The sequence below is a fragment of the Rutidosis leptorrhynchoides genome, chromosome 1 (genome assembly GCF_046630445.1).
Source record: "Rutidosis leptorrhynchoides isolate AG116_Rl617_1_P2 chromosome 1, CSIRO_AGI_Rlap_v1, whole genome shotgun sequence".
Classification (NCBI taxonomy): domain Eukaryota; kingdom Viridiplantae; phylum Streptophyta; class Magnoliopsida; order Asterales; family Asteraceae; genus Rutidosis; species Rutidosis leptorrhynchoides.
Window position 1 is genome coordinate 128,563,175 of NC_092333.1, and position 26,111 is coordinate 128,589,285.

The following is a 26,111-nucleotide window of genomic DNA, read 5'->3' on the forward strand; positions in this document are numbered from 1 at the left end:
AAAAAAAAATCAAAAAATGGGCCAAGAATATGTCATGGAAAATGCTTGGGAAAGGAGTGAACTAGGTCGGAGTGCTTGAGGGCGTTTGAGAGAGGAGGAGGGCGGTTCGATTGCCATCGGCGTCCTCCGAGAAACGGCTCCGATGACACACTTCTAGGGCGTGTGGATGAGAGTGGTCTTAGAAAAGTCCTAGCTATTAATATTCAAATGATAGTTAAACAATTTTACAATTATTATGATTTTATTATAATTTTAAGGGTTGTCTTTAAAATTTTTATTTTATTTTTGCGTACTTTATCATTTTTTTTTTTTATCTTATCTTATACGTAGTAGTTTGATTTTTTAATTTTATTATTTTATTATTTTATCGAAATACTAAGAGTAGTTAATTTTCATTAACCCCAAACTCAAAATTAAATTTATCTCAAAATCTCAAATCTTTGTCCCACACTCTCTCCATCTTCTTGAACACCACTTTCCAATCATTTAACCAACAATTTATTTTTATCCGGATCTATTAACTATTACTACTATCTATTCATCTATCTATTATCTTTGATTATTCTGGATCATCAGGTGTATAAATTTTTTTTTAATTTATTTATATTTATTACACTTCAATTTCATCGATTTACAGCAATCTGATCACCATCAATTGTCCGCCGTCAACCGTCGTCACTCAACCAACGCTTTCACTAACCTAATAACGGTAAATAGATCCATTTTCATATTTCCAGTTTTTTTGTTAATTTAATACAATTTGACTGGCTTTACTTATACTACTTACCCAGGGTTTACATAGTGTTCGATTTTTCACTAATTCAAATTAGTTTGCTTAGTGATCCGTTCAATTAGGGTTAGTGATTGCTAATAATACAAATTGAACTGATTTGATTTTGTTTTATTGCACTTTCAGAAATATGTTGAATAAATTAATGAAACGCGGGCCCAAAAAGTCTGCAAAAACAGATACGGATGTTTATGGATCTGTTTCCACTTCTAATGCTGTTGTCAACCATGGTTCCCGAGGCGCTCCGCCGGTTCCCGACGGCGGTGCCGGAGTATCTGCTCCGGCTGCCGCCGCAGGGACATTGGAAGCCCTTCCAATGTTTCGTGATGTTCCGGTTCCCGATCGGCAACAGTTGTTTCTTAGAAAGTGTCAGGTGTGTTGCAACCAGTTTGATTTTACGGATACGTTGAAATCGGTTAAAGAGAAGGAGATTAAGAGGCTGAATCTTGTGGAGCTTGTAGATTATGTACAATCAGGTTCGGGTAAAATTACTGAGAGTAATCAAGAGGAAATGATTAAAATGATTTCGGCTAACATTTTTAGGTGTTTACCACCCGGAGCTCATGAAAACACAGGGTCTGTAGGCGTTGAGGCTGAAGAAGACGAGCCGTATCTTGAACCCTCGTGGCCACATTTACAGCTTGTGTACGAGCTTTTGCTAAGATACGTTGTGTCAACGGATACAGATACTAAGATTGCTAAGAGGTACATTGACCATTCATTTGTGTTGAAGTTATTAAATATGTTTGATACTGAAGATCCACGTGAACGTGAGTATTTGAAAACTATTTTACATAGGATTTATGGGAAATTTATGGTGCATCGTCCGTTTATTAGGAAAGCAATTAACAATATCTTTTATCAGTTTATATATGAAACCGAAAGGAACAGTGGTATTGCTGAGTTATTGGAAATTCTTGGGAGCATAATTAATGGATTTGCTTTGCCGATGAAGGAGGAACATAAGTTGTTTCTTATGCGGGCCCTTATCCCGCTTCACAAACCTAAGCCAATTGCTATGTATCATCAGCAGCTTTCGTACTGTATCATTCAGTTTGTAGAAAAAGATAATAAACTGTCTGATGTTGTTATAAGGGGGTTGTTGAAATATTGGCCCATTACTAATTGTCAAAAGGAGGTTCTTTTTCTTAGTGAGCTTGAAGAAGTGTTGGAGGCAACACAAGCTGTTGAATTTCAACGGTGCATGGTTCCTCTTTTCAGACAAATAGCTCGGTGTCTTAATAGCCCCCATTTTCAGGTTCAAATTCATCATTTATTTAGTTTCTAGTTTTTTAACACCACGTTTCAACTTGTGTTTTAATGTGTGTTTTTAAGTGATTATATTGTGTCTCAGTAATCAGATATCCATTTCAATATTGATCTCAACAATCAGTTTCTATTTGACAATTGTTTAACCTGCTCATTAAAATTGACCATATCAGTTTATTTGACCCTAGTTAATTAGAAAGTCACAGTTAGAATCGCTGAAAACATCTTTCGTGATGTGAGAGTTAGATTATGTAGGATACATGAAGAAAAAATGAACTGGAAATTTAGTGGGTGGATTATGAGATTGTTGAAGATGGATAAAGAGCATGGCCGGATTTTGGGGCGTGCAAAGTGCGCAATCGCATAGGGCCAACGGTCTAAGGGGCCCAAAAATATAAACAAACAATATACTTTATGGTCCATTTATTTTTAAAAATTTTAAAAATGTTACAATTTTTGCAGTATTATTGAACTTATTTTTATATATATGAAAAACTTTACAAAAGAGTCTTATTTTTATTATTGAACAGGGTCTAAAAAATTAACATGACGACCTTGATAAAGAGTATGAAATTAACATGACGGCTTTATTGAGTCGACATCAATCGTCGATTTATTGGCGACTTGACTGACTCTTAGAGCCTAAATTAAATTTCAGGCAGGATTTCAAACCCATGGAAATTTGATTCTACCATTTTCATGGCGTCTATTATTATTTTTATTTTAGTATTTTTATTTAAAAAAAAAAAAAACTTTTTCCTACTTAAAGGTCGGAGGTCCTCTCGGAAGCAATCTCTTTATCCGTCGAATAAAGAGAGGGATGACTTTCTCTACTCTTGAGAGTGTTTTCACCCTGGGTGGAGAAATGACTTGTCTTTATTCTCGGATAGGGGAAGGATTGTCTACATCTCACCTCCCCCATACACCACTCATGTGGTATTGGGTTACGTTGTTGTTGTTGTATTAGTATTTAGTATGTTAGTTCCAGGAATAGAGTAGAGGGAACATAAGATTATAGCATGTCAAATTTATGTGAGAGTTTATATAAGAATTTGGAGTTGAATATATCAGAACATTAGATGTATGAGATGGTATGGTTGGACTGATTGATGATAAGACATAGGGGCATTGCTGATGCAATGCTTATAGTCAATGGTATATGTGAATGCTATCAGTATTTTTTTTTTTTTTTTTTTTACCATCTATCTATTTGTGGCAATTGAATTTGTTTGGAATAATACTACTCCAGCCATCACTGGGGCTAAATTAGTACAGTAGTTGGTGGATCTAATTGGTCAAAATGGGACATTATTGTACAGGTCAAATGGAGTAGGTTATGCTGACTCACAACAACTTATTTTATTACGTATGACAGGGTATGTATGTTAACTAAGCCCGTGTATATACACAGTCCAATTAATTTGTATTAATAGCCCAATGAATTTGTATATAATTTCATAAATTGTGGATAGCTTTTTAAAAATAAAATAATATACAATTTTAAATTATGTATATTATAATATTATATCAATTAGTGTTTGTTTATGTTGATTATATTATTTATTTTAATAATAATTAATATTAATATTAATGGTGGAGATTTTGTACCAAACCTTATCATCTCCGTATATTATATTAATGGTGAAGAATTTTGTATTATTAATGGTGAAGATTTTGAACATTTTAATTTTAAATAATATTATATTAAAACTTAATTTTAAATTTTTATGTTTTTAGGTATTAAATTACATACTAAATATTGATTGGTTAATTGAATTTCAATTTTGAAATTGATGCTTAAAATCCAATTCTTATGTGCATAAAGAAGATAATCAACTATGATAATAAAAAACTACATTGAATAATAATGTTTTAGGATGGTTAGGTTAATGCAATATATAGAAACCTTTTAGTGACTTTTAACTTGCTTGATAGCCCTAGCTCGTTTCCCTTATTGGTAATCATATAAAGTTTGCTCATCTGACTTCATAGAGATGATTTATTTACTTATTTATTACTCCGTATTATTTTTGAAAAGCAGCTATAACTCTATTTATATGCGTAGCCTTGAAGAGGTCTAAGTTGCATCTCCCATTGTTAACTATTTCTTACTTAATGGATGGTAAATTAGCGTGATTTGGATAAACGAATTGAACACATTAAGCACTTCTCATTAACTGACACATTTATATATAGTCCTAGAGAACCAGTGTCATTTGCGATATTTGCCCGTTCTTAATGTGTTTATTTCGGGTTGTTCAACAGGTAGCAGAACGAGCTCTATTCATGTGGAACAACGAGCACATTGTTAGCTTGATTGCTCAGAATCGAACCGTGATTTTACCAATCATATTTGAAGCTTTAGAGATGAACATTCAGGCTCATTGGAATCCTGCAGTTCATGGACTCACAAGTAACATTAGAAAAATGTTCATGGAAATGGACATGCAGTTATTTGAAGACTGCCAAAAACAGTATACAGAGAAACAGGCACTTACTAAAGTTGCACAAGATCAACGTGAACAAATTTGGCGAAGATTAGCAGATAGTGCCGTTGTGAACCAATAGGATGAGAGACTATTTACTCAGGTTTACAGTTTTTGTTATTCGTTTTTGCCCTACAACCATTCTAAACATCATGGACACCGGTATAGACGATTTTTTGTTTCTGGATAACAGGATGGGTAGGATTTAGGGAAATGGGTTATGGGTTTTTTATTTATTTTTTTCTTCTCTGTCTGTCTGTATTTGTTGCTAAAATTTGTGGGTCGAAAAGAGAAGTGTGTAAAATTCTATGTACTAAAATTCTTGCTATTTTACATTACCACTAGGTGTGTTAGTGTACATATTTGGTTATACAATCAAATTCAGACTTCATGATACCTGGTTGTGTTGGATGATTGGATCCAAACAGTTTGGTTTTGACATGGCATGTTTGTGGTTCGTTGATGAACAATTGGTTCAACTAGATTTGTTTTCAAATGCGTTATCAATGTCAAACATTTATCGAAGCACGTATTACCGTAATGCACTGGAAGAAAATAAATAATGGAGGATCAATGTAAAGTTAATGTCCTGTAACTGGGAGAAAAGTATTTCTACTAGATTAAAGGTTATTGGACCAGAAGTAGAACTATCTTTTGACTTTTAGTATGAGATTGTACGTTTGAGTCTTGTAATCGGGACGAATCACAATCACAAATGTATATCATTTGCTATGGTTAATGGGTCTACACTTCAGTCTAGTTAAAAGATATATATATATATATATATATATATATATATATATATATATATATATATATATATATATATATATATATATATATATATATATGGGATAAGCTTAAAAGGGGTACAAACGAAATAAGCAAACGTGGACAACAAACTGTCATTAAACAAGAAAAAACACGGAGGGGTAAAAACGTAAATTTACAAGTTACAAAATAAAACACCGAAGGAGTGATACTGATGAACAGAACGAGTTTTAGGGTTTCTTATGGGTGAATCTCTTCTTCAACTTTATTCCTCTCAAAACCAAATCAAAAACAGTCTGAATCTCTTCTTCAGCTCTTCTTCATATCTTCTTCATTTTCTGAATCTCTTCAGCTCTTCGCTCTCACCTGAATTCAACAAACAATGGCTATTTTGATGAATGTTCAATAACAATGGCCAATTTCTGATGAATCTTCGATTTACATGGTTTTCTCTTTTTAATTTGTTGTTACCTTTATTATTATTATTATTACTATTATTATTAGTATTAGTATTATTATTCATTAGGAAATTGTATGCTCGAGTGTTTTTTTTATCTCAATGAATGTTGCAATATGTATTATTGAGACGGGGATACAATTAAACTATGGCTAATTTTGTCTTCTGTCTTTTTGTTACAGGTGACCAAAGGATACAAGAAAAGGTTCTAGGATTGGTGAGTACTCTTGTTTTGACTAAACTGCATTGTAGGCTAATCACATATTGAGATTAAGCACGAGTATATATTAAGCATTAAGTTTTGCTAAATAAATTAAATTAATACAAATTGTGAACGAGTGAATACGTTTTGAGAATTAATGGTGGATATTATTGTTTGTTGAGAAAAACAATAACATTGTTGAATGCTTATATTGTTATAATTAGTTTATAGATCTCAAAAAGAAGTGATGCACTGACTTGGTTAACGACATTTTAAATTTAGAAAAGAACTTTTCTAATGACAGCCCTTAGGGCTGTTAATAAGAATTAAATTATGTTAAAAATGATTGTACATTTTGCAAGTTAAGAGTAGTTATTTGCAAGAAGTGGGTAGTTATTTCTAATGTACAAGTAAAACAAGCATGTCTGAATTTCTTATTGACAACCCTTAGGGTTGTCGTTAGAAAAGTTCTTTAGAAAATGTCTTTAATCAATATTTTGATTAGTGACATTTTGAAGTCTGATATAAGTTAGTTTACACATATTGGATTTTCAGTAGTTCTATATTACAAATTGATGAAAGTGCAGGGCTAGACTCAAAAATGCTTGGGCTTATGGTGGGATTAATAGTTGGATCATTGGTTGTATTGATTGTTTGGGGTATAGTTGTTTGGTTTTTATGGAGGAAGAAGAAAAATAATGCGAAAAAGTGGAGGAAGCTAGATTTTTCGGTGAGATAAATAATGAACTTAAAACAGGGGCTACTTGGCCTAGACGGTTTCGTATGTTGAAATTGCTCAGTCAGTTGTGGGATTTGTGGAGGAACGGAAGCGTGGAGATGGAGGTTTTGGAGGTGTCTATAGGTTATTTGAAAGATTTTGGCCATCTGTAATCATTTTTCGATTGAATGATAACATTTTCTTGTATTTATCATTTTATTTTTGAATTTTTATAAATGTCAAAGATGATACATGTTTTTATAAGAGTCATGAATGATAAATGTTTTCGAAGAAGAATGAATGGTAAATGTTATGAATGATATCATTTCTTATAAATACTAACTATATTGATCATAGTTAGTGTTTTGTTTAATTTTCTTATGATAAAAGTAGTACATATTCATCGAAACGTTATCGTTTTTCATATGAATGTTATCATTTTTCTGATGAATGTTATCATTTTGGTAATTTTGATTTTTGACCAAGAAATTCGTTCTCGAATATTCGAGTTGCCAAAAATTTAACAACAATCCGAAACTATTTTGTGTGAAAGAAAATGATTAATGATAAAAATACCCGATGAATGATAAAAATACCTAATGAATGATAAAAATAGCTGATGAATGATAAACGAGTAATGGTAAAAGAACGTGATGAATGATAAAAAGATACCCGATAAATGATAAAAATACCCGATGGATGATAAAAATACCAAATGAATGATAAAAATACCAGATGAATGATAAACGAAAAATGATAAAAGAACGTGATGAATGATAAAAAATACCCGATTAATGATAAAAATACCCGTTGAATAATAAAATATCTGATGAATGATAAACGAAGAATGATAAAAGAACGTGATGAATGATAAAAAAATACCCGATGAATGATAAAAATGTCCGATTAATGATAAAAATACTTAATGAATGATAAAAATACCAAATGAATGATAAAAATATCCGATGAATGATAAACGAAAAATGATAAAATAACGTGATGAATGATAAAAAAATATATGATAAATGATAAAAATACCAAATGGATGATAAAAATATCAAATGAATGATAAAAATATCAAATGAATGATAAATGAATATGATAAAAGAACGTGATGAATGATAAAAAATACATGATGAATGATAAAAATACATGATGAATGATAAAAATACATGATGAATGATAAAAATAGCTGATGAATGATAAACGAAGAATGATAAAAGAACGTGATGAATGATAAAAAAAATGATGATTGATAAAAAGCTTGACGTACTGCAACTTCATGGTCTCGGATAACAGATACAATCAATATAAATCATGTACATAATTTCAACACTTTTGAATTAAAGTCATTACTTTTATCTATACATGTTTACATCTTCTATAAAATAAACAAATCAAAAAATGGATGCTAATTTTAAACTTAATAAGACAACGACCATGAATAAAAACATGATAAATGAATAAATACATTGGTGATCTATAACTACAAACTGCATCCTCATCAAAAAGGTGCCGAGTGTCAATGAGTACGCTCACCGTCTCCAAAACGGGTGACTTGCTATTGATAAGATTCATGAACTCAAACGCGCAATTTGAAAATCTGATATAATCCATTTTCAATTTCAGTCAGATGTTCCAACTAAATATCCAAACACTCTTCTAGTATAACTGAATTTGTCTCAAAATCGTCTTCAAAACATGGAGCCTACAAAAAGTGTTGATATTTCTTTTGTCAGTTTATCTTAGAATAAGAATCATAATCATAATAAAAAAGATATTATTTATGCATATAGTTCATTAAAGGGTATAAACGAAATAAGCAAATATTTAAAAAAAAATAAAAAAAATATCTTTTTAGGGTCTTTTAATATGAAAATAGATGAAAGCGAAAAACTAACAAATATAAAAAGTAAAAAAATCATTAAAAAATCGGTGATGAATGATATAAATCGTGATGAATGATTAATTTATCATTCATCAAACGAGTGATGAATGATTAATTTTATCATTTATCACTCGTTTGATTAATGATAAAATTAATCATTCATCACGATTATTATCATTCATCACTGATTTTTGAACGATTTTGAATGTTTTTTGCTTATGAAAATATAGATTAGGAGAGCATTTTGACGCAGATTTATGATTCTAAAAAAATAAACGAAAAGCAAAAAGAAAAATATGATTTTGTTTAACCCGTTTGTACCCCAAAAGTTGCTTAACCCTTTTACTACAATAGTGACTTTATATCTGAGTAAATAACCAATAATAGAGTCATGATCTTTTCTTTATTTAGAATCTGGAAAAGAAGTTTAGAGCATAAACACTTATAGATCACCAAAAGTACCAAATGTAACTTTATTTTCAAAATGTTTTTCAACATAAGATTCTCCCTGCAATAAGATTCTAAGCTATTACAAACACAAAGGACCAAGTTCTAAATATAATGACTTGCGAATGCACTTATAGGAAAGATATAACATCTAGAAAAAGATGACACCGTGGTTGTTAAGGTCCTCTCACTTCACCACTATTCGGTGTTAAAAGTCCAATTTAGTTGGTCAAAGTTAAATTTATGAGTTCAAATCCGTATATATTCGGTCAAGGTTGATCGAATACGGTCAAAGTTGGTCAATGTGCGACTAGTCTCCGACATGAACAATTAGTTCTTACGCAGTCCTCGCAGACTAGTAACGACTTTTACAACCTTGGATGAAGCTACATATAAATTAAAGTAGAGAACTAAATATTGAATAACACCAACAAGGTCAACAAGAAGCTACCTTAGCCTTCATCATCTCCTTTGTTAGTAAACTTCTGTTTTGTGCATCCTCCTAGTGTACACAAAATGAATTAGTGCATAGTGATGAACATGACACGTGAAAATCATGGTCACCTTAGAAGAACATAAAACATGAAAATAAAACTACTACCTACAAACTGACGTTTAAGTCAATTTATCATCCTTAACAGTATACAAGACTAGTATTTTTATAGCTAAAATGAACTGCTACAAAGAATTGTGTTATACTTGATTCTACGCGGACACAAATTTCATTGAGTATTTACTAGTGCTATAGAGTAAACAATTATTATTGGTATAAACAAGACAAAAAAGAAACAAACAAAAAACCTGCTTGAAGATACAATAAGTTGATTCCATTTGATGCCTACATTTATGTAGTATCTACATTCATGAATCATCGCCAACAATTGATGAAGCATCTTATTCTTTGCATTTGATGTATGACGTCATCATCGTCAATCGCTGCTTAAATTCTCTTGTACAGACTCCAATTCTTCTTTATTTACCATTTTCACATACAGTTATGTGATTCGATTCGATTCAAATTAACCGATTGATGAATCAATCAATCGATCGATTGAATCTTAGATCAATCAATTAGGTATAAAAGGTTGAATCAATCGATCGATTGAATCTTAGATCAATTAGGACAACGTGATCGATAAAAACAATGCCGATTTGTTTGTGTTTGTGTCTAATTCTGTTAAAGTAAGTAAGCAAGTACTTTTTTATTTAGGGTTTATAAAAATTGAGGACTGAAGGATTTTCAAATTCCGATAAAAAAGAGATACGAAAATTAAATTATGAAAATGACCAAAATACCCCTCCACGTTTTCTAATATAAAATTGAAATTTCAAAATGTGAGGCTCATATTCTTATCCAGTTTGTACCCCATTTAGTGCTTATCCATAGATTGGTCTACTATATATATATATATATATATATATATATATATATATATATATATATATATATATATATATATATATATATATATATATATATATATATATATATATTTGAAAGGCAATAGATTATATTAATAAACACTAGTATATATATATATATATATATATATATATATATATATATATATTTGAAAGGCAATAGATTATATTAATAAACACTAGCAAGATGCTAGGAATTACAACGAGACGACATAACCCGAATCGAAATGGACAAACATAACCCAAATAACAATATCACGATTCCTAAAAACACGAATTCTAACGACGTACAAATTCCAATGGACCCGAATAACACAAATTCTAACACGACAATTGCAATATACGAAAGATCAGACCATCAAACAAATCCCTCGTTAACCAAACATAAACACAATACTTATCACGTAAGGGCAAACACTCAAAAGAAAGAATGGATCGGAGCACACGAACAATAATCACGAAACTCGGCAATATCTAAACCAAAGTATCCTACCATATCTTCAAATCAAGTGGTGATAGTGCAATGTGTCAAGACGATTAACAAGGAAAAAACCACGATGGAATCCTTCACGAACCCGAAAAAGATGGGGTGCTGAAACCACGAAACACCACTGACCGGTACAATTTTCCCCGACTAGGCTACATTCACGAAGCTACAGTTTACATACCCACCACCAGTAGATCTGATCTGGTTGCACCATATCATACAACCAACACACAAAGGCCACGACATACACCCAAAACAGCCAAACAAATCGGAACTACCCACAAAACATAAGGCTACGAAGTAAGGACCCAGTTCTCGAACCAAACGAACCCAAACAGTACCTATCAACCGAGCACGAGACGACAGCTAGCGACAACAGACACCAGATTCGGTGTCTAACCGAGCTGCCGGTTGAAGAAGACAAAATCTGACGATCCCGGAATAAATTCGGTTGAACAAGAAGAAAGAAACAGCCTAATCGGACTCGATGCAGCCCCAAAACCGTCCATATACTCAACCCGATACCCAAAAAGCACAGCCTACCGGAAAGAGTACCAATAGTCGCCGAATCTAGACATCGGAGGGAAGAAGTATGCAGTTAAAAACAAAACCCAAACGGAATAGTACCAACGCGAGGAAGAAACGAAATAAAGACAAGAAGATAAAAAACGAAAATGAACAAAGGAGGTCAGACCACCGGCGGAGCCGGTGGCCGGAGTAGATGAAAATATGGCTTGAAGGTTGTTTTCTGAATTCTTGGAGACAGAGAAGTGAGAGATAGAAAAACTAAATATTGTGTTATATATATATATATATATATATATATATATATATATATATATATATATATATATATATATATATATATATATAATAGTGGTAGGATCAAGGGGGAAGTAACTAATCGGGGGGAAGCGGGGGGAAGCAAATTTTTTTTTTTCATTTTTTGAAAAAACTTTATTCACGAACATTATAGATTGGATGAAAATATGAACATTTAATATAGACACTTTGTGATAAATATTTTTATTTTGGCGGGAAAACGCCCGAAGAAGTAATATATAACAATTATCGTGTTTTTCGAGCGTATGTTGAGGTTGTAGACATTAGGGTTCAGATATTAGGGTTTAGATATTAGGGTTTATAGGGTTTAGATATTAGGGTTTAGAAATTTAGGGTTTAGGGTTTAGATTTAGGGTTTCGATTTAGGATTTAGGGTTTCGATTTAGGATTTAGATTGAGTTTTTAACACGAACGCTTTAGAGTTTAGGGTTTAGAGTTTGGTGTTTTGGGTTTATGGAATAAACCCAAAACACCAAACTCTAAACCCTAAACCCTAAACCCTAAAGCCTAAACTCTAAATCGGGCTAAATTTTATTTCACAAAACATGAAAAAAAAACGTTCACATTCTTCACTAACAATATTATCTTGAATGTTATTTTTGTCGATCGATTTTTCGCCTAAATAATAACATTCATCATGAAGTGTCTTTTCTAAATGTTCATATTTTCGTGTGATCTTGATGCCGGAAAAAAAAATTCCAAAAAAAAAAACGAATTTTTTTTTGCTTCCCCCCGATTGGTTACTTCTCCATTGATCATGCCCATATATGTAACGACCCCAAAACCGTTTACCAAAAACGAAGCACTTTTTTTTTATAAGTTAGGTCCCACTAATACACAATATTTCCAACTCTGTTTTAACCAAAAATATAATATCGTGACATTACGTTTAACAACTTATAACGACCCTTGGTACACAATTAACAGATTACAAAAGCATTTGTAATAATGACCCATCACGCAAAGTACGGGTTAATACTCAATAATCCAACCCGATACCAAGAGCATAATCCCGGGGACTACCAAATCCCCAATCCGCGTCCAAAAATCCAAATGCTACCCATCGAGCCCAAGCGCTCCTACGCATCTAGTCTAACAACTAGCTAGCTTCGTAATCACAATACCTGTAAAAAGGTAAACAACGAGAGGGGTAATCATAAAGCTTAGTGAATGCAATAATTATACATATATATATATATATATATATATAATCTACTTACTTGCAATCACATACACAATTACCGCATACACGCTAGCAATATAATTAGCATACCATCGCAAAGTATAACGCTAAATCTCCAATACGCAAGCTAGCACAAACAATAGCATATAACTCGAACAATATAATATGCTACACTACACCACATAACCATGGTTAACCAATCGTACAAAGGAATGGTACTCGCATTTCCCATCGGTGTTCATAACAACCATTAGAGTACTTAACACGTCATACACTAACCCCACGGGTGGCATCTTAACACGTCGATACTTTACCCCGGGTGGCGTCTTAACACGTCGACGCTTCACCCGTGATAGTTCTTGGAGTGGCATCTTAACACGTCGATACTTCACTCCCGAGTGGTGTCTTAACACGTCGACACTTCACCCGTCATACTTCCCGGTGTGGTGTCTTAACACGTCGACACTTCACCCCCGAGTGGTGTCTTAACACGTCGACACTTCACCCGTCACGTGAAATGGGTGTCTTAACACGTCGACACTTCACACTTCACACCTCACGCTACACAAATAAATACATTATATACGCACACATATAATTATTCCACTCACCTCGAAATGCCCGCACAAGTCAGGTATGTAAATCGCCTCCAAACGCAACCGAGCAAGCTTTTACCTATAATACACATATAGGTACAATATACACATAAATACACATTCTCTACAAGAGAACCCCAGATAAACATCCCTTAGCCGAGGGATCAGACCTTGCTCGCCAAAACCCGCCCATTTAACGCCTAATGGACACAAATCAATTACCACTTCGGGTGGTAATTCAAACCCCACAACAAAGTACAATTTAACCTAAATCATACTTTACACCAATTAGACCAAACCTAGGTCTTAACATTAAATTGCTACTTAGGTAGTAATCATTTCAAACGCCAAATACATCGAAAAACTCCAACACGTGCAATATTGACTAATATTGCTTTTGTCTACGTTTCACTTATGTTAAAAATACCATTTTAACCGAAAATCACTTCCCACGATTACTTTCATTCAAAGACGTCATTTAACACTTAACAAAAGTGTTTAACACTAATTTAATCCAAGATTAGTGTCATTACCAAAGTTGACCCAATCAACTTGTCCATTTTGACATAAGCCCCAAAAACGCCCAAAATCACTAACGGCTAGTGATTATATTTCCAAAACACCAATTAACACTTAAATCAAGTATTTACATACTTGATTCACCAAAACTTGACTCAAATCTAAGTTTGACACTAAATCAAAGTCAACACCCATTTTTGACCAACTAACATGTTCTTATGAACATATGTACACTAACACATTTATAATCTAGTGATTTACACCCAAAACCATGACCAAAATCGTCATCAAACCCTAACCCACCAATAACGGGTCAAAACCCATCTACTAACCACAACAAACCCATTTCACAACCATTAAAGGTTTTCTAACAAAATCAAGCTCAAACCCTAATTTGAATATCAAAATAAAATAATGAAAATCGGAGTTAGAATTTACCAAACACTACCAAAACGTAGCCGTTAACGAGGTGAACAACCTTAACTCTTGCATCTTAACCTGAATCAACCTCCTTCTTCTTCAATTGGAGCTTTCCCTATCTAAAAACTCTTTCTCTCTCTAGGGTTTGAAGATGAGAGAGTCGTGGATGTGAAAATGATCCAAAAGTGGATCTAAAACTGATATTAGGGCTACCAATCCGTTCTCAAGTGAAAAGACCATTATACCCCCAAAATATCCGTTAAAAACGGGTTAAAAATGTCACTTCAGCGACTTTGTCGCGTTTCGCGACGACCTGTCGCGTTACGCGACAACCAGGACGCGACAACACCAACTCAAACGCGATAAAGTGGTCAGGTGGGGGATTTCCAAGCCGTCGCGTTTCAACCTATTTCATCGCGATCCACGATGAACCAAAACGCGATACATGTGCCCCAAACGCGATACATGCAGCTCACTTTCATTTTTCAGTTTCCAGCTTCAATTTAAAAGTTCAGGGACTGAGGTTGACAGATTCTGATTCTGATGTAAATTTTGAAAATGCATAAGTGTTAGGTTCACTTTTAGTGGCGCTTTCTGATGCACACATTTACTGACACTTTCAGGAACATTTTCTGATGCACAAAATTCAGGATCTTACAATATATATATATATATATATATATATATATATAGGGAGAGGATCGAGTGAGAACTACATTGTTGTGAGAACCCCGAGAACTCCAAATACACTGAAATTCGAGCAAAAAAGGTGCCGGGCGAGCAAAAACAGGGAAATTCGAACAAAAAACTTGGCGGGCGAATAAAAACAAGGAAATTCGAACAAAAAAAATGCGGGTGAACAAAAAAAACTAAAGTCGAACAAAAAATTAGATGCATGTTCTACATTTTCTGTTTGGTTCAACAAAAATTGTAGAACGAAAATTCGTTCGAATTGGGCATTTTCGTTCGAATTCTAGCAAAAACATGAAAAACACACACGCGGGCGAACAAAAAAAAAATTTGTTGTCGAACGAAAATTTTTATGTTCTACAATCTGTTCTACAAAAATGTAGAACATGCAGCTGAAAAAGTTCGAATTGGGCCATTTCGTTCGTCCGTGTTTTTTTCTTTTTGTTCGACTTTCTGCTTTGTTCGGCTGCTAGAGTTCTCGGGGTTCTCACACAAAAAAGGTTCTCATTTGATCCCTTTATATATATATATATATATATATATATATATAATGTTTTAATCAAGAGGAAAATACTTTTTGAGGGGAAGTGTGGAAGTAATTTTTTTTGGTTTTTTTTTGAATTTTTTTTTCAAGCATTAAGATCACATGAAAATATGAATATTTAAAAAATACTCTTTGTCATAAATGTTATTATTCCGCTCGAAGAAATAAATGATAACATTAATTGCAATGAATGTTTTGCTTCTGAATTTTTTTTAAGGGGTTGGAAATTAGGGGGTTAAAAATTAGGGTTTAGCTATTAGGGTTTAGACTTATGGTTTCGGGTTTAGAAATTAGGATTTAGGGTTTAGAAATTAGGATTTAGATTGAATTTTTAAAACGAACGGTTTAGAATTTAGAGTTTTGAGTTTTCGGTTTAGGAACTAAACCCAAAACACTAAACCCTAAACCCTAAACCCTAAATCGGGCTAAATTTCGAAAAAAACACTTCACACAAGATGAAAATAAAATGATGCAAAGAAACTTTAATTGAAACATTATTCATGATGAATGTTATCATTTATTTTTTCGAGCGATTTCCCGCCAAAATAATAACATTCTTCACAAAGTGTCTTTTTTAAATGTTCATATTTTAATGTGATCTTAATGATTAAAAAAACATTTCAAATAAAATAAAATAAAAATTACTTTCCCCAAAAAAAGTGTTTCCCTCTTGATGATGACTCTATATATATATATATATATATATATATATATATATATATATATATATATATATATATATATATATATATATATAGAGAGAGAGAGAGAGAGAGAGAGAGAGAATGAGGATCCAGAGAGAATCAAGGTAGGAGAGAACTCAGAGAACAGTGGCGGATCTAGGAATTGTAGTCACTGGTGTCACTAGTTAAAAGTTCAAAATAATTTACATTATTTAATGGTGTCACACAAAAAAATTACACTATCTAGTGGTATCACTAGTTAAAAGTGCAAAAGAAATTCCACTGCATCGCACATTTCAGTGATAGCCCGTACTACCACTAGGTATAAAGTAGATCCTCCCTTGTCAGAGAACTCAATAGACTAAACTCAACCTATGTGCAGATTGACTCAATCTGTGTGCAAATCAGATTAAGCTCAGTTTATGTTCGGATTGATTCAATCTGTGTGCAGATTGAGCACACAGATGTGGGTTCTATGAGTTCTCTAGTTCTTTCTTCTTTTTGAATCCCTTCACTATATATATATATATATATATATATATATATATATATATATATATATATATATATATATATATATATATATATATATATATATATATCCTTTCTTTTTTTTCTTTCGGCGAAAAAACAAATAACTTAAATATATGAACCCACTGATCAACATGATAGGAAAGGAGGATATAACCTCCCAACTTACAAACAAGAAACCCCAGCTTTTAACAACTTGAGCTCAAAGTATTATATATAAAATCATGAGACCTTAACTTTTGTCTTGTTATGACCCTGTTACTAGAATCGATGGAGACGAATACCAAAACATAGCTTTGCAATGAAGTCCACATAAATGTATTATGCTTGAAAAGCTCAACAGTTAAGTGGTGTTTATTAGTTAAGATGCTAGTGCCTCAATGGATCATTTTCTAGAGAAGATGTGAAATATTAAATATAAAATATAATTTAAAATTTTGAATTATTGTAATTTTCATTTTTTATTTAAGAAAATAAAGTTTGTAATTTTAAAAGTAATAAGAAAATTTTTGAACAATAATCACATTAGAATAATTAACACTTAAGTTAATGGATGTTAAATTTAGCATCTAAAGCAATATTGATAATAACAATATAAGCATAAAAGTAATATTAATAAAATAATATTATTAATTAATAATAATAATATAAAAATTATATTAAGAAAAGCTTAAATTTATTTGTCTTTTAAGTTTTGTCTGTCGCAATTAGAAACATATTTCTAATTTTGCGAGATTGCACGCAAAATAAGATAATATAAAGGGAAAAAGTATACTCAGAGAGAGAGAGAGAGAGAGAGAGAGAGAGAGAGAGAGAGAGAGAGAGAACCCGGTGAGTGGAGAGAGGTGAGAAGGAAACGATCTACGGGCACAAATAGAGCTAGGGAATTTCATAGCGGTAACTATGGGATTGGTAACAACTCGCGTTTAGCCGGAAAACATATTAAATCTATCATGTTTTTCAACTTTTCGGAGGAATGAAATGTGGCGGAACTTTGGAATATGTTCAAGCAATATGAATGGGTAAGAGATGTATATGTGGCTAAGAAGAGATTAAGTAATGGGAGACACTTTGCTTTTGTAAGATTTGGGGAAGTTAACGATATGATGAAGATAAACTATTAATTAAGTTAAGGGAAATCAAAATAGATGGGTCATGCTTATGATTTACATGGCAAGAGATAAGGTCGAAGGAAAAAAAAATGGTTCACGAAAACAAATGAGATCCTCCAAATGCAGCTACTAATAGGGTGAATGTTAACAATGGTGGATGCTCCCCTTAATCATTCAGGGATGATCGGAAGTTTAGTGAGGTGATACAAAATCGCAAAAATGATGAAAGAGCATATGACCTACGTGAAACGGTTCTCAAGCACAAAAAGAATAAAAGCTCTTATGACTTATGTGATATGGTTATTAATCACAAGCATCAAATACATCATGCAAACCCCCAAATATAACTTGAGTATGAGGTTAATATTGACCTTATCGATTTTGCCTTTTTTGAGATAACCAGGTATTGCTTTTAAATTTGAATCCTTTTCACTCAAAAACACAAAGAAAATGACACAAAGTACATATAAAATTAAACAGATTGATATGCTTCCTTATATATAATTTATCTTTAATGTATAATTGAAAAACAAGACACAATTGATTATTTTTAACATCAGGATACGCCCACTATGACGCAAAAAGCCACAGAAGTTGTACAAAGTTATCATCATATGCTGCCTCTTCAATCACTTGCCTTATATATTCCTGGCTTGACCTCAGATGTTCACCCTCGTTAAATTCACCCTGGCTTATATGACTATGATCAGCCTGGAAAATACCCACTGGTCCTGGAATATTGTAATTATAGGACTGACAGTGGTCGCGGAAGTGGTGTATGGTTCGAGGTTGAGATTAAGATGAACTACCAGGGATTGGAAACATTTCGGAGAGTTCGTTTTGGGACGTATTTGCAAAAAATCTCAATCATCTTCCATTTTGAGTGTGTCTTATTATTAAGTTTGAATGAAATCTATTATTGTTCTTGTTTGGTATAAGGCACTCTTTTAAAGACATAAAATCTGATCTTGAAAATACGAAATATCTGGATAATGTCAGAAAATCTGATAGTGAAAATCTTATCTTATTTGGGGATAAAGTTTGATTGTTTTCCAATCAAAAATCATTCTCATTAACTACAATATATAGAAAATATCATGGACTAAAATCCTACGGGCTATACAATGAAAGTGGGCTATGGGCTAATCATATACAATAAATGTACATAACTATATATACACTAATACGCCCCCGCAGTTGGAACGAGAGTTACAGAACGGACGTTCAAGTTGGATTTGAAATCCGTAAATAATTGAGTAGGCAGTCCCTTAGTAAATATGTCAGCATACTGAGAAGTAGAAGGGACGTGACGCACACGAATGTCTCCTGTAGCAACCTTATCACGCACGAAATGTATGTGTATCTCAATATGTTTTGTGCGTTGATGCTGGACTGGATTGGTAGAAAGGTAAACCGCACTCACATTATCACAATAAACCAAAGTAGCTTGAACAAGTGGTGAGTGAAGCTCCAGAAGTAAGTTACGTATCCAACATGTCTCAGCAACAGCATTGGCAACAGCTCGATATTCAGCTTCGGTACTTGAACGGGAGACAGTTGCCTGTCTTTTAGAAGACCAAGATAAAATATTATCACCAAGGAATATACAATACCCAGATGTAGAGCGACAAGTTTCAGGACAACCTCCCCAATCTGCATCAGAGTAAGCAACGAGTTTCATGTTGGAGGATGGGAAAATCTGAAGCCCATTATCAATTGTCCCACGAACATAACGCAACACACGTTTAAGAGCACTAAAGTGAGGTTCACGTGGGTCATGCATGAACAAACACAGCTGCTGGACCGCATAAGTAATGTCAGGTCGGGTAAACGTCAAATACTGTAGAGCACCTGCTAAGCTGCGGTATAAAGTGGGATCTGTAACTGGAGGCCCATTAGGACCAAGTTTAGGTTGTGTATCAACAGGAGTGCTACAAGGCTTACAATTAGACATATCAGCCCGATCCAAAATATCAAGTGCATATTTTCGTTGAGAAAGAAACATGCCCTGCGAAGTACGAGTGGCAGAAATCCCCAAAAAATAATTAAGTGGTCCAAGATCTGTCATGGCAAATTCTTTGCCAAGTGAGGTAATAATCTTCTATAAAAGAGAATTGGACGAAGCAGTGAGAATAATATCATCCACATATAAAAGCAAATAAGCAATATGAGTCCCATGTCGGTAAATGAACAATGACGAGAATGAACAATGACGAGAATGAACAATGACGAGTCACATCGGCTGTGTTGAAAACCAACACGAAGAGCATACTGAGCAAATCGATTAAACCAAGCACGAGGAGCCTGCTTCAACCCATATAATGATTTTCGAAGATGACATACATAACCTGGTTTTGTCGGATCTTGAAAACCTGGAGGCTGGTGCATGTAAACCGTATCTATAAGATCACCATATGCATTCTTAACATCAAGCTGATGAATCGGCTAATGTCGATAAACGGATAGGCTAAGTACAGCCCGAATAGTTTCCGGTTTTACCACCGGACTAAAAGTCTTACCACAATCAATACCAGGTCGCTGGCTTTTGCCGTTAGCCACCAAACGTGCTTTGTACCTGTCTAAAGTGCCATCAGAGTGTAACTTATGTTTAAACAACCACATAGATCTCATAATATTAACACCAGTAGGTTTCGGAACCAAAACCCAAGTACCATTTTTAATTAAAGCATTATATTCATCGACCATTGCATGTTTCCAGTTAGGGTCAGTGAGGGCTTGGATATGTGATTTGGGAATGTCAGGTGGTGTGTTAATATGTAAGTTTAGGCGAGAGATGGGTTTAGATATTCCAGTTTTGGCACGGGTGAGCATAGGATGATGGTTTTGAGTGGTGGTGGGAGGGATGACCGGACCATTCGGAGTAGGAGGGGTGGGGGTTTCGACAGAGACCGAATGAGCTGGAGATGTGGGTGAATTAGAATGTGCGGAAGTGGGAGTGGTGGAAGTAGTGCTTGGAGTAAGAGTGCTCGGAGTAGGTGTACTCGGAGGGTTAGATTGGTGATGGTGTGGATGAGGTTGGAAATCACCAAGTATGTCAAGGAAGGAATAAGAGGGAGAGGAGTTTGGTTGCATGGATCCAAATGGAAATATAGTCTCATCGAATATGACATGATGTGAGATGATAATCTTTTTGGTTTCAAGATCAAGACAACGGTACCCACGATGATTGGATGGGTAGCCAAGAAAGATGCAGGGGCTGGAACGTTTAGCGAGTTTGTGAGGTGTTGGAAGATGTGGGTAACATAAGCATCCGAAGACACGGAGATGAGAAAATTTAGGGTTTTTGTTAAAAAGTTTAGTAAATGATATATCATTTGAGATAGAACTAGATGGAAGAATGTTTAGTAGGTGTGTGGCCATGTGAAGTGCCTCAACCCAGTATTCAGGTGGGAGGCGAGCATGAAAGAGAAGAGAGCGAATACTATTATTAATAGTGCGGATAATCCGTTCCGCCATACTATTTTGTTGAGAGGTATGCGGACATGAGAAACGAAACTCAATGCCATAGGTAGCAAAGAGATCATGGAAGGAGGCGTTATCATATTCACCCCCGTTGTCACATTGGAAAGCTTTGATTGTGGTATTGAATTGATTTTTAACATATGCATGAAAGTTTAGGAATTTGGAAAAGGCGTTCAATTTCTTGCGAAGAGGGTATATCCACAAAAAATGTGTAAAGTGGTCTAATAATAACATGTAATATTTAAAACCACCTACACTAATAATGGGAGATGTCCTTAGATCGGAATGTATTATTTCAAAGGGTTTAGAAACAACGGATGTAGGACGAGAGAACGGTAATTTAACATGTTTTCCTAACTGACAAGCATGACATAAAGTTTTAACCAGAGGTTTGTTACAATTAAGGAAACCACGGGAAACTAAAGTACATAAGATATGATCGTCCGGGTGTCCCAAGAGATTGTACCAAAGAGGTTGACTCGATGATAGTAAAGCAATATTGGATAGGTTAGATGAGGTGACAGGGTAAAGGTCACCATCACTATCACATCGAAGGAGAGTATGTCTGGTCCGAGCATCCTTTACAGAGAAACCAAATTCGTCAAATTCAATAGTGGATTTGTTATCTTTATTAAATTGTTTGACTGAAATTAGGTTTTTCACAATGTTGGGTGTAACAAGGATATTATGTAGGTGTAGAGGTCGGTAAGGGTTAGGAAGGGTGGCGTTTCCAGAGTTTAATACAGGTATGGTGAAACCGTCTCCGACAATAACCGATGAAACAATGCTCTTATTAAAAAGAGTATCGAGTTTAGCTGAATCTAAGGCTAGGTGAGCAGTGGCTCCGGTGTCCATGTACCACTCACCACCACCAAACATACCCGATGAACTCCCAGTAGCATACGAATAAGGAGGAACGTTTGGACCAAGCCCAAGAAACCCAATGTTATTGGGCTGATTAAACTGATTATGCGTTGGCCTAAAATAATACTGCTGCTGATTAGAATTTCTTGTAATGGGCCTATTTTTTCTGAATTGAGCCCATATGATTATTCATTACATTGACCTGTTGCGAAGTCCAAAAAGGTAAAGGCCACCAGTAACCCCATCGTGGATCTACACCAAAAATTCCGTCATTCCCATTGTTCGATGCCATTATTTAATTGATTATCAATTATTATAAAGACTATGAATTGTGAAGAAAAAGGAATTAATTTATGTGGTGGCAGTGAGTTTTGATAAGAACGTACCTAAATAAACAATCAATATTTTTTTTTTGAAAAGCTGCTGTATATTAAATATAAGTGTATTTACAAGTATAGTCTAGCACTATGTACATAGACTTCAATATGATTAGTCTAACACTATTTATTTTTTGACTCGACTTTACAACTCGACAACTAGTTCAACCAGGATCGTGATTATTGATGTTTGGAAAATTCATGCTACTTGGTTGAAGTAGCCATTGATGCCACTCTAAGTATATTTTTCCCGATCGATTGTTGATCCACTCATGTGTTTTAATTTGAATCTCATTGATGATCTTGGATGTTCCCCATGCATCTTTCCCGAATACCTTATTGTTTCTATTCTTCCAAATAAAGTATCCCGTCACCCACTCGATAGCTTGCCATACATTTTTATTTTGTCCCGAGATCCCACCAATTCCGTTGCCCTTGAATGATGATTCGATGTTTAAGTTTGAAGGTGCATTTGTTCCCCACCATTTGAATATGCCTTCCCAAATCTCCTTTGCGAATTTGCACTCCAAGATAGCATGCTCCACCGTCTCGATTGTATCGTTACACATAGGGCATAACATTGTATCAAGATCTACGCCCCTTTTGTCCAACTCAACTCTTGTCGGTATCCTCTTTCTCATAGTTCTCCAAATGAAAATCCTAATTTTTTGAGGGAGAAGATTGTTTCGTAGAGTTGCCTTTCTTGAGTTGTCGTTTTGTGTCGTTAACTCATTGATTTTTTCGGTGACAAACTTTGATTTGTATTCATTACCTGCACCTGTTTTGCACTTCCACGAACACTCTCCGTAACCTATTTTTGCTTCATATTCGACCAGCTCCTTTAGTTGGATTAATTCGCCATGTAATCTACCTGTTAAGTTCCTCGTCCAGCACCATGTGTAAGACCATGTGCTATTCGAGAATTCTACCCGATCCTTTATTGAGGCTTCCTTCACAGTTTCCAATCTAAATAAGCATGGAAAAAGAAATTTTAATTGTGTTTCACCAACCCACAAGTCTTCCCAAAAAAGCACATCATGTCTGTCCCCAAGCTGCCTCTCGAATAGTGATTCCAAGTTGAAGTTCTGTTTGCCCATCTCGACGCCAACCTTGATGATGTTTGACCACACTGTAGAATGACTTATCCAAGAGTTAGTGTTTAAAAATCCCAACCCCCCATCCCTCCCGTAGATGCTTTTGATTACTTTCACCCAAAGGGTGTCGTTTTCGACCCTGAAATGACACCACCATTTACCCAAGAATGCCCAATTTTTAATTTTCAGTGATCCAATATTTAACCCACCCTACCGATAAGAACGAAGAACAAGGTCCCATTTAACCCATGATAGTTTATCATCATCACCCGACCCGCCCCAGAAAAACTTACGGCATTTACTCTTGAGAAGGTTGATAACGTTTGAGGGTGCACGAAACAACGAGAAGAAATAGTGCGGTAAATTACTAAGGACCGATTTGATGAGTGTTAATCGACCACCAAAAGACATTGTTCTAGCTTTCCAGTCCGATAACCTTTTGTTGAATTTGTCCACCACCGTACCCCATGCCTCTTTTCTATGTGAGTTTTGTCCGATAGGCATTCCCAAGTAAACAAAAGGTAATTTACCCGCACTACATTTAAAACGAGCTGCCATATTTTCTACATCAGACCACACGACCCCAACACCGATTAACTTTCTTTTATTCAAATTGATTTTTAAGCCTGAGGTTTTTTCAAAACATGAAAGTGTTTTGAGAACATTACTGATATTGACTGTTTCCCACTCACCGAAGAACACCGTATCATCCGCGAATTATAGATGTGAGACATGTATTTTTTCCTTACCAATTCTTACACCCCTCAGCATGCCATCTCTAATTGCAAGATTAGCTAGTATATTCAAACCTTCACTAGCTATAATGAAAAAAAAAGGGGAAAGTGGATCACCTTGGCGAACGCCCTTTTGTATGTTGAATTCCTTAGTGGGAGATCCATTGAACAATACCGAGATAGATGCCGATTTGAAGCAAGCTTCCATCCATTTCCTCCACTTATTCCCGAAACCCATATTTTTCATAATATCAAAGAGAAATTCCCAACATACACAGTCGAAAGCCTTTTTAAAGTCGACTTTAAATATGAAGCTTCTCGATTTCATCCTCTTTACATCATCAACAAGTTCGTTGGCATTGAGAATGCTATCGAGGATTGATCTACCCTTGATGAATGCACTTTGTTCGGTGCCGATGAGCTTATTTATAACTTTGCGAAGACGATTTGCCAAAACCTTTGATAGAATCTTGTAATAGTTGTTAATGAGACTTATTGGCCGATAGTCTTTTAACGAGATCGGATCTTTTTTCTTTGGGATTAAGGTGATGAAAGAAGCATTACACCCCATCGTTATTTTGCCTTGTTCCCAAAACCAATATAGTGCCCTCATCAGATCCCCTTTTACAAGCCATCAGTATTTCCTGTAGAAATTGAAATTAAATCCGTCCGGTCCCGGCGCTTTTGAAGCATCACAGTCTTTGATTGCACCCCACACTTTCGACTCGCTGAAAGGGATTTCGAGCATGTTTGCTTCCTCTTTGCGTAATTCTCGAAGTTTCAAAGCCCCTGAAGCTGAAGAAATTAGTAGTATTATCAGAGAATAGGTCTTTGAAATACCTGCGGACTTCTTCTTTTATTTTTCCCGGACTTTCCTCCTATTTTCCATTGATGTGAAGTCCCCGGATGCTGTTTTTATTTGCCCTTCTTTTAATTATCGTGTGAAAATAGTTTGAATTCTCGTCACCCTCTACCGCCCATTTGATTCTCGCCTTTTGTCTTAACATATTTCACTTATCACGATCCTTTTCTAACCATTTACCACGTGTCTCGATCCATTTTCGTCTTTCATCAGCACTTAAATTTCGGTTCTCAGCTTCAAGTTCCCAATGCAAGCTTTCACTTCCCAACTGCTTGATTTCCTTGTCAATTTTCCCAAAAGTTGATTTACTCCACACCCTTAAGCAATCTTTAACCTGTTTAAGTTTGAGTTTGAAAAAAGTGTCAGGTCTACATTCGGTAGTAGGCTTATTCCAAGCTGCTGTTATGATTTCATCAGCCCCGGTATGTTTAATCCAGGAGTCAAAAATTCTGATGGGTTTAGGACCTAAATCATCACACCCATTTTTAAGGAGTAATGGGGAGTGGTCAGATAGCTTCCTGTCAAGTGAAATAACAGATAGATCGTCCCATAACATAGCAAAATTATTAGAGACAGGAAAGCGGTCCAACTTACTGAATTTTAGTCCGTCGTCACTTATCCTGGTGAACCTCTTGTCTA

The 26,111-nt window shown here is 34.6% G+C and overlaps 2 protein-coding genes across 3 annotated transcripts; one reads left to right on the top strand and one right to left on the bottom strand.

Moving 5' to 3' along the window:
* The first annotated feature begins 461 nt into the window (after positions 1-461).
* On the top strand, positions 462-4,939 carry LOC139864919 (serine/threonine protein phosphatase 2A 57 kDa regulatory subunit B' beta isoform). 2 transcript variants are annotated; one of them, XM_071853489.1, is made up of 3 exons: positions 462-709; positions 917-2,048; positions 4,325-4,939. In XM_071853489.1, exons 2-3 carry the CDS (start codon positions 921-923, stop codon positions 4,625-4,627), a joined length of 1,431 nt encoding a protein of 476 aa, XP_071709590.1. In that variant the 5' UTR covers positions 462-709; positions 917-920; the 3' UTR covers positions 4,628-4,939. The 2 variants fall into 2 exon arrangements, with proteins under 2 accessions (XP_071709590.1, XP_071709595.1); XM_071853494.1 differs by lacking the exon at positions 4,325-4,939 and adding an exon at positions 3,379-3,411.
* Positions 4,940-22,946: 18,007 nt separating this feature from the next.
* On the bottom strand, positions 22,947-23,879 carry LOC139889059 (uncharacterized). The gene has a single exon (XM_071872034.1). It carries the CDS (start codon positions 23,877-23,879, stop codon positions 22,947-22,949), a length of 933 nt encoding a protein of 310 aa, XP_071728135.1.
* Positions 23,880-26,111: the final 2,232 nt, after the last annotated feature.

Coding starts and splice junctions, on each gene's coding strand:
- LOC139864919 (XM_071853489.1), top strand. CDS start 921: ATGTTGAATAAATTAATGAAACGCGGGCCCAAAAAGTCTGCAAAAACA. Junction 2,049..4,324: donor TTAATAGCCCCCATTTTCAG/GTTCAAATTCAT, acceptor GTTGTTCAACAG/GTAGCAGAACGAGCTCTATT.
- LOC139889059 (XM_071872034.1), bottom strand. CDS start 23,879: ATGGGCAAACAGAACTTCAACTTGGAATCACTATTCGAGAGGCAGCTT.